Below are 9,228 nucleotides of genomic sequence, written 5' to 3' on the forward strand. Positions count from 1 at the left end.
ATCATGCCAGTCCTTTCTGGCCTGCCAGGTCTCTGTGGATAGGTCTGCTGCCAGCCTACTATTTCTACTGTTGTAGGTGTATACTTCTTGTCCCGAGCTGCTTTCAAGATTTTCTCTTTGTCTCTGAGACTTAAAAGTTTTACTATTAGATGATGGGGTGTTGACCTATTTTTATTGATTTGAGGGGGTTCTCTGTGCATCCTGGATTTTGATGTTTCCTTTACCAAATTAGGGATATTCTCTACTGTAATTTGCTTCAATATACCTTCCACCTCTCTCTCTTCCTTCTTCTTCTGAGAACCCACTTATTTTAATATTGTTTTACCTTATGGCATCACTTATCTCTCAAATTCTCCTCTCATGATCCAGTAGTTGTTTTTCTCTCTTTTCCTCAGCTTCTTTATTCTTCATCATTTGGTCTTCTATGTCACTAATTTTCTCTTCTGCCTCATTTATCCTATCAGTAAGAGCCTCCATTTTTTTTTATTTTAAAGATTTTTATTTATTTATTTGACAGAGAGAGATCACAACTAGGCAGAGAGGCAGGCAGAGAGAAAGAGAGAGGGAAGCAGGCTCCCTGCTGAGCAGAGAGCCCCATGCAAGACTCAATCCCAGGACCCTGAGATCATGACCTGAGCCAAAGGCAGCTTAATCCACTGAGCCACCCAGGCGCCCCAAGAGCCTCCATTTTTTATTGCACCTCATTAATAGCTTTTGTAATTTCAGCTTGGTTAGATTTTAGTTCTGTTATTTCCCAAGAAGGGGATTTTATTTCTCAAGAGAGGTATTCTATATTATCTTCCATGTTATATATCTATATATAGATATATAGATATAGACACATTAGACTGATGAATAGAACAGAGCCACACACTTGATTTGGGGTGTATTTTGGTCTGTTAGAAGAAACTGCTCCCAAATTTTTAAAGAAAGAAAAACTTATATATATATATATATATATATATATATATATACACACACACACACACAACTTGTATATATATATACAAGAATAAGGGCAAACATGATGAAGGGATGGAGTATGACTGTAAAGGTGAAAATTTTAAAAGGTTGTAAAAAAGGAATTGATAAGATAAGAAGTTGGTTGAAAAATGAAAAAAAAAAAAGAGGGAAGAATGTGATGAGGCTGGAGACTAGAACAAAGCCATGCACTAGACTTAGTGTATATTTTGATCTCTTAGAAGAAACTGTATCCAAAATTTTTTAAGAAAGAAAAACCTATATATATACAAAAATAAGGTTAAATACAATGAAGGGATAGAATATGACTCTAACAATGAAAATTTGAAAAGATTTTTTTTAAAAGGTATTGATAAGATAAAATAGTTTAAAAAGGTTAAAATAGGAAAGAGGAAAAATTTTAAAAATAGAAGAAGAGAAAAATAAAATTTAAGAAATTTAACTTTGCAAGACTAAAGAATCATGGGGGGAAAGCCATGAATTCCATCTGCTGTACGCAGATATTTCTGAAGTTTTGCAGTTCTCATTGATTGGTGAACTTGCTCTTGGCTGAATGTTCTTGCTGATCTTCTGGGGGAGGGCCTGTTGCAGTGATTCTCAAATGTCTTTGCCCAAGGCAGAATTGTACTGCCCTTGCCAGGGGCCAGGCTAATTAATCTGCTCGGGTTCTATCTCAGTTGCTTTAATTCCCTGACTGTTTTCCAAACAGCTTTGGAGGATGGGAATGAAAATGGTAGCCTCCAAATCTCCAGCCCTGTAGGAGCTAAGAGCTCGGGGCCCCGCTCCTCAGTTCACCCTTAGAGGAAAGCAGTCAATCCTTCCTGTCTCCCTGGTCTCCAGCCACACTTCATGCTCACCCAGCCTATGACCAAGTGTTTCCATCTCTGGCACTCAGCCCCATTTGGAGTCTCCAAACTCAGCTGCTTCCTGCCATGTGCTCTCACACCGCTCCTACTGGAGGAGGAAAGAGGGGTGTCTTTTTGGATCTGCCACTTATGGGGTCCCTGCTTGAAAAGCAGTGGCCCAACTGTGCCTTGGATCATGGTTTAAGGTAACCCCATGCTAAGAGCCCATGACTTGGCTCCATCTCTGCAGTCAGCTTCCCCACTCCAGTACCTGGCAGCTCTGCCACACTCAGACACCCCGGGTCTTTTTGTATCCCCACGAGTCATGAGACCACACTGTCCCCATGAGGGCTCCATCCCCTGCTTAGCCTCTGGAGTGATGTCCCTCAGTGGAGCAGACTTCTAAAAGTTCTGATTCTGTGTTCCACTATTCTACCTCTTGCCGGGAGCCAGCCCCTCCCCCCACAGTCTATCTTCCCATATGTCACCTCAGAGTCACTTCTCCACATGTCCTACCTTCCAGTAAGTGGTCGCTTTTCTGTTCATAGAACTGCCATTCTTTTCATCAATCTCCTGTTGAGTTTGTAGCTGTTCAGAGTGGTTTGATAACTATCTAGCTAAATTCTTGGGACCAGACAAAATTTAGGTCTCCTATTCCTCTGCCATGTTGCTCCTCCTCCCCTCAGTCACCAAAGTTTTTTGATGCAATTATTTTCCATATTTTCAAGAATATATGATATATTAACTTACCCAAAATAGCACTATAAATAAATAACAAAATTTATAGTGCTACCAATACACTTCATGAGGGGGTACTCCATCATCCTCATTTTTACAGATGAGCAAACTGAGACCCAGAGAACTGCACCCCATAATAATATGGGGGCTAGAATGAAAAGGGTTAGTGGCAGTAAAATGGGAGTTAGAAAAGTCTAACTAGCGTGATGCTCTGACCACAGAGGTCTTTTCAGATGAATCAGTTTTAGGCACAGGATGAAGATCCAAAAATGATTTCATTCAAAGTTCATTGTGTTAGGCCAGTAGTGCAAAAGCACGAGATCTGAAAGGGACAGCATTAATTCTGTCCACTTCTTAGACTCTGTTTGGATCAAACATTCTTGGTGAGCTGTGACTTTGTCAAGTCAAAATATGTGTGGTCCATGTAAGTGAATTCCATGATGAAAGTTAAGTAATGATGTTTCCAAACTACACACACACACACACACACACACACACACACACACACTAGGTGCTGGGAGTAGCAAGGTACTCACAGCCTAACCATGTGAGTTAATCACAAGCTAAATTTGTTTACTGTGCTTTTTTGTCTTTCCATCTTCCTCTGTGTTGAAGTGCCCATTTCTTTGAGTCATTTGTTGTTTATCTTTGGAAATCAAAATTTTTACTTGAATGATATGCCTGGTAATAATATTTTAATAACTTTATTGAAATAGAATATACATAAGATAGGGTTCACTTGTTTAAAGTAGATGCCAGTGCGGGGGTGCACCTGGCTGGCTCAGTCGGTTAAGCGTCTGCCTTCAGCTCAGGTCATGATCCCAGTGTCCTATAGTGGAGCTCCATAGGACTCCCTGCTCAGCAGGAGTCTGATTCTCCCTCTTGCCCTGCCACTCCCCCTACCCACGTTCTCTCTTGCTCTGTGGTCTCTCTTAAATAAATAAAGTCTTTAAAAAATAGATGTCAATGATTTTTATTATATTTACAGAGCTGTAGTTGCCAAACCCTTTCACTATGCAGATTTAAACCTCTATTTTTCTTTTACTTCTTTTAATGAATCTCTTTGTTTTTTCTGTTTTGAACCTTATTACTTGCATGTTAGACACTTCTCCAAGTGTCTTCTATTTTCTGGGTGATTTTCATCTCTGTATTGTTTTGTATAATTAAGTTATTTTTCCCACTTACTCTTCTAGGATACTAATTTTTTTTCCAGGTTACTAATTTTATTCATAACAATGGCCAGCCTCTTTCCATTTATCTATTACAATTTTAAACTTGAAAATTAATGTTTACAATTTTTAATTATCTAAATGGATTCCCTTGCCTGACTTTCACAGTATGCTTTCCACTGTTTACATCAGTGGAAAACATCTTTTCAGGCTGCTCAACTCAGCATCTCCTTTTGGTGCTGAGTCCCTTTAAGTGAAATGGTGATGATGATGGTCCTGAATAGGGCTTAGCGTGGCCTCATTGATCATCCTCTGACTTGCTCACATTAGAAAAACCAAGTAAGTACTGGAAGGCAGAGCAGGTTCCACTGCTACAAGTTGGGGTGAATCCTCTAATAAATTACTAATCCTGTCTGAGGGCTCTGTCCCCAGGGGGATATCTGTCACTGCCTTGTGGATTTCGGGCAACTCAACCTTCCAAAGTAGCTCCTCTCTGTCCTTCAAGACCTGTAGGTGGGCTTCACCCCTGTACCCATGAAAGTGATATGTTCAGCTCTTCTGGGAGGGGACTCATTAGAATCGCAGGCTTTACCACAGGTGTCTCTGCTCTGAACCTCTTGAAAGCTTAGACCTTGGCCAGAAAAGTTAAAGCTGAAAAGTGTTTCTCTTGGTAAAAGGAAACACTCTCTGCTTCTGAAAGGAACACTGTGAGAGAGAAAAGTGTCAGATTGCACCTCTATTCTGACAAGTAGACCAGGTCTAGAGCAAAGGTAAATGCCCAAGAAACTATGATTTTGAGTGAATGTGCCCTGTCCCACAGCACATGTAATTGCAACTGTCCACTTCATCCTGCTCTGGGTTCTCTATATATCATGACATAGTCTCTGTGTACCACATGCTTAAGCAGTGAGCCTGTAGAATCCTGGCACCTGCCCTCCCTTCTCATTTCTCCCAGTTCAATTCCCTTATCAGTCTGGTGAGTCTCAGAAACACAGTGTTTCTGTTGGGATAAGAAGGATTAGAGAAAGGGGGAAGGCAGGAATGAAATCTCTGGATTTTACTATGGAGATTTTGAATGCCAAGGGGTTTTGGCATGGAGGTTCTCTCATAGAACAGAGAAATTCAACTCAGCACTGTAGACATTCACTCATGCGCATACAAGATTCCATCATGTATTTTGGATGTGTTTATTTCTTAGATAATTGACCAATAGAATGTCCTCTTTCCACAGTTTAGTAAAAGCAAGAGACAGGGAGTGTCTTCCCCAGGGCTGTCAGAGACCCAGACAAAACTGGGAGGGGACTCCTGAGGACAAATAAAAGGACACTCAGGTCTCTGGTCTCCCTGGTTGGCTTCCTCCTTGAAAAAGGTGGCACTCTGGCTTCAGGGGCCATTCAGGGCCCATTGTGTCCCCTTCTCATCTCCATGGCTACTGAAGATACTGGTCTCCTCCAGAACCAGTTAGGGCTCCAGCTAGGCCTGTGGTGGACTCCATGATTCCCTCCAGGGCCTGTGCCAAGGTTGGGGCCATGGGGGTGGTAGACAGCTGTGTCAAAGACGTTTCTCAGGGACAGGGAATTTCTCTAGAAAAAGAAGGGCAAATCATTTCAGAATCATATCCCCTTCTCCCAAGCCTTAACATGGACTTGTTCTGGAATCTTCTTTCCCTTTGTATCATATCCTTCACCTAGTACTTCTTCCTCTACACTTTATTCCTTCTTTTGACTCTTTTCCTGCAAGTCAATAGTTTGCTCAGCACATTGATTGGCTCTTCCAGTTCTAACTTGCTACTTCTCTTTTGTAACATACTCCTGGTCTTTCCCCCCCCCCCAACTTGGTGGCCCTACTATTCATACCCCATTTCCTCATGTTCCTGCTACTTCTTCCCCAGACACTTTCCTACATATTAGGCAGGCACTCACCACACAGAAGAAGAGCCCAGCAAAGAATCCCACAGCCACTACAACCGAGACCAGAGTAATGAGGAAGATTTCCCATGGTTTCAGGGACCCACTGGGTATCATTTCATTCACTGGAATAGTAGCACTCGTGCCAACCCTATGGGAAGTTGTGTGTGTTCCAGTTGGAGAATGTGTGCTAGAGCCTCCTGTGGTTGCACTGGATGCAGTGTTGACAGCTATGCTTGTCCCACTGGAAGTCACACTAGATGCAGTCTTGGAGGCTACACTGGTCCTGCTGGAAGTCACACTGGATCCAGGGTTGGAGGCTGTGTTGGTCCCACCGGGGTTTGTGTTTGATCCAGTACTAGAGACTTTGCTGGACCAACTGGAGGTCACACTGGGTCCAGTTTGGGTGGCTATACTAGTCCTGCCAGAGGTTATGCTAGATCCAGTTTTGACAGGTGTGCTGATCCCTCCAGAGGCTGTGCTAGATTCAGTACTGGAGATGGTGCTGGACCCACTGGAGGTCACACTGGATTCAGTGTTGGAGACTGTGCTGGTCCCTCCAAAGGCTGTGCTAGATTCAGTACTAGAGGTTGTACTGACCCCACTGGAGGTCACACTGGATTCAGTGCTGGAGGCTGTGCTGGTTCCTCCAGAGGCTGTGCTAGATTCAGTTCTGGAGTTGGTGCTGGACCCACTGGAGGTCACACTGGATTCAGTGCTGGAGGCTGTGCTGGTCCCTCCAGAGGCTGTGCTAGATTCAGTACTGGAGATAGTGCTGGACCCACTGGAGGTCACACTGGATTCAGTGCTGGAGACTGTGCTGGTCCCTCCAGAGGCTGTGCTAGATTCAGTACTGGAGTTGGTGCTGGACCCACTGGAGGTCACACTGGATTCAGTGCTGGAGGCTGTGCTGGTCCCTCCAGAGGCTGTGCTAGATTCAGTACTGGAGATGGTGCTGGACCCACTGGAGGTCACACTGGATTCAGTGCTGGAGACTGTGCTGGTCCCTCCAGAGGCTGTGCTAGATTCAGTACTGGAGATAGTGCTGGACCCACTGGAGGTCACACTGGATTCAGTGCTGGAGGCTGTGCTGGTCCCTCCAGAGGCTGGGCTAGATTCAGTTCTGGAGTTGGTGCTGGACCCACTGGAGGTCACACTGGATTCAGTGCTGGAGGCTGTGCTGGTCCCTCCAGAGGCTGTGCTAGATTCAGTACTGGAGGTTGTACTGACCCCACTGGAGGTCACACTGGATTCAGTGCTGGAGGCTGTGCTGGTCCCTCCAGAGGCTGTGCTAGATTCAGTACTGGAGATAGTGCTGGACCCTGTGGAGGTCACACTGGATTCAGTGCTGGAGGCTGTGCTGGTCCCTCCAGAGGCTGTGCTAGATTCAGTACTGGAGATAGTGCTGGATCCACTGGAGGTCACACTGGATCCAGTACTGGAGGCTGTACTGGTTCCACTAGAGGTCACACTAGATCCAGTATTGGAGACTATACTTGTTCCACCAGAGGTTGTGCTGTGTTCATTCTCACCTGATGTGGTTGTTTCACCTGTTGATAATCCTAAATGATGACAAACATATACTGAGCATAAATACTTTCTGGTTCAATGCTTGTTTAAATTCATTACATGGATAATTCTATTGGATATTCACCATAGCCCTATGAACTAGATACTACTATTATCAACAGCTAAGATGAAGAAATTGAGGTTTAGAAATGTTAACATTTGTCTATATTTATGCAGATAGTAGTCGAGCAGGAGTTTATACTTAGGGTACTGGATCTGCACTTTCAGCTACCATGCTAAATTGCCCTCTCCACCCAGCCCCAACACCAGGATTATATAACCTAGTTCCACTGGTAGTAAGCTTATTTTATATTCTACTATATAAGACCCAATACAGATAAGAAGTATTATAAAGGAATTGTAGAAGCCCTGTGAAACTAGTATATATTGATTAATTCATTCTTAAAGTAGTATTGCTCCCTTCTGAAAAAATATTTTTCAGTTTTATTCAGAAAACATCTATTTCAGAATTGTCTGCGTAGATTATTAATAAAAAAGATTCCTAGGCAAACTATTCTAGATTAAATTAATCAGAGTTTGAGATGTGGCCTTTCAACAAGGGACTGGGTGAGTCTATATGCATTCAGTTTCCAGGTCTACTGATCTCTATGGTGGAGGCTGGAGAAGCACAAGTCATATATAGGTTAAAAGCACAAGATCTCCCAGAACAAATGGCTATAAGATGTAGGGAATCTTTCAACCTTCTTGGAGACTCAGACAGAATTATTGTTGTGTCTATTTTTTGCCCCTCACAATACTGAAGGACAAAGATACTCAACTTAATCAAAATTAATTTGTGGGTCACTTTACCACTAACTGGAATATGGGTGCCTATCACTTCATTCCACACATACGTATTTTTTCTTTGGGCTTAATTGAACTAACATAGGGTTAGAGTTTTAGCTCTATTTTGGGAAGCCCCCCCCTTTCAGCAGCGTGGTACAAATTGGGGTTAAGATCAGGATCTTGAATAAAACTATAAAGAAACTGAGATGACCAAGATTACACAGTCAACTCTTCCCGTTCTTAGTAGTTAAACCCCCAGCCAACCACACAGGTTATTATAATTTTGTAAATGCAGAAACTGAGGCACAGAGAAATTAAACAAGTCACCTGAAGTACACAGGTAACAGTCGAGCCATGACCCATACACAGGCAGTCTGAGACCAGAGTCTACAGTTTTAACCACTGTGCTCTGACTGCCTCCTGGGTGATACCTAACTAGACTAAAGTGATTGGGGTAAAATGATGATTCCCCACTCTATAGAAGAGAATCAGAGCTAGTCCTGGCAGTGGCCAGCATCTCCCAAAGCACCTTGATGCTTCTGAGATCACCCACTTTTAAAGGAAATCACTTACCGGTTTCTGAAAGTAAGAGATGCAATAGTAACCAATACTTAAGGAGACTGTTTCCTTTCTGCATCTTGATCTTCTTCATTGTTGTTGGAAAGTAAAGTGCCTGAATCCCAGTTGTGGCCATCTAGAAGGCAAAGAACAGAATTCTTGAAAAAGGAGAGTTCAAGGTGAAGAGATAAAGGCTGGAGCTTCCAGGAGCTTGGGTCTACTAGGCACTTGTTTTGGGGAAGAACTTTGAGCTTGGGTAGAAGACTAGATGCCTACTTAAGCTTCCTCCATACAATGTTCTTGCCTTTTTCTTTATTATGGAAGAGCTGCAGGGACCTTTATATCTTCATATGTGTTGGGGAGGAGTTCAGAAGTTTATTTGTTCTTCTGCCAACCGTGAGCAGTTAAAAAACAATACTGAATTTGAGAAAGAATAGACTAGGGGTCAAGAGGAAGGTGAGAAAGGAGAATGACATGATCACACTAGTCAGGGCACAGGACTGGCTGGGTCAGAGCAGGAAATAAAATGGCATGAGGAGATCAAATTTGCCAGAGTGGAAGGGACCCACCCTCTAATGGAGGGATGGGGCCAGAAACCTGTTCTACTGCAAGACGTTGTTTCCTGATCAAGAAGTTCTGTGTGGCTGTTTTGGTCAGGAAAAAGCCCTAGTGAAT

General features: G+C 43.1%; 1 protein-coding gene across 1 annotated transcript; it reads right to left on the reverse strand.

Moving 5' to 3' along the window:
• Window positions 1–5,127: 5,127 nt before the first annotated feature.
• Window positions 5,128–8,351, reverse strand: MUC21 (mucin 21, cell surface associated). Its single transcript, XM_046006103.1, has 4 exons — window positions 8,323–8,351; window positions 6,076–7,135; window positions 5,656–5,985; window positions 5,128–5,316 (listed from the first exon to the last, which is right to left on the reverse strand). The coding sequence occupies exons 1-4, from the start codon at window positions 8,349–8,351 to the stop codon at window positions 5,128–5,130; spliced, it is 1,608 nt and encodes a 535-aa protein (XP_045862059.1).
• Window positions 8,352–9,228: the final 877 nt, after the last annotated feature.

The sequence above is a fragment of the Meles meles genome, chromosome 5 (assembly GCF_922984935.1).
Source record: "Meles meles chromosome 5, mMelMel3.1 paternal haplotype, whole genome shotgun sequence".
Classification (NCBI taxonomy): Eukaryota; Metazoa; Chordata; class Mammalia; order Carnivora; family Mustelidae; genus Meles; species Meles meles.

Excerpts from the sequence above, each read along its gene's own strand:
- MUC21 (XM_046006103.1), bottom strand. The coding sequence starts at position 8,351 with ATGGCTCGACTGTTACCTGTGTACTTCAG. Across the intron at positions 7,136-8,322 it reads CTGTTACCTGTGTACTTCAG|TATAGTCTCCAATACTGGAT; the intron begins GTGACTTGTTTA and ends TGGTGGAACAAG. Across the intron at positions 5,986-6,075 it reads CTGTCAAAACTGGATCTAGC|ACAAACCCCGGTGGGACCAA; the intron begins ATAACCTCTGGC and ends ACTGGATCAAAC.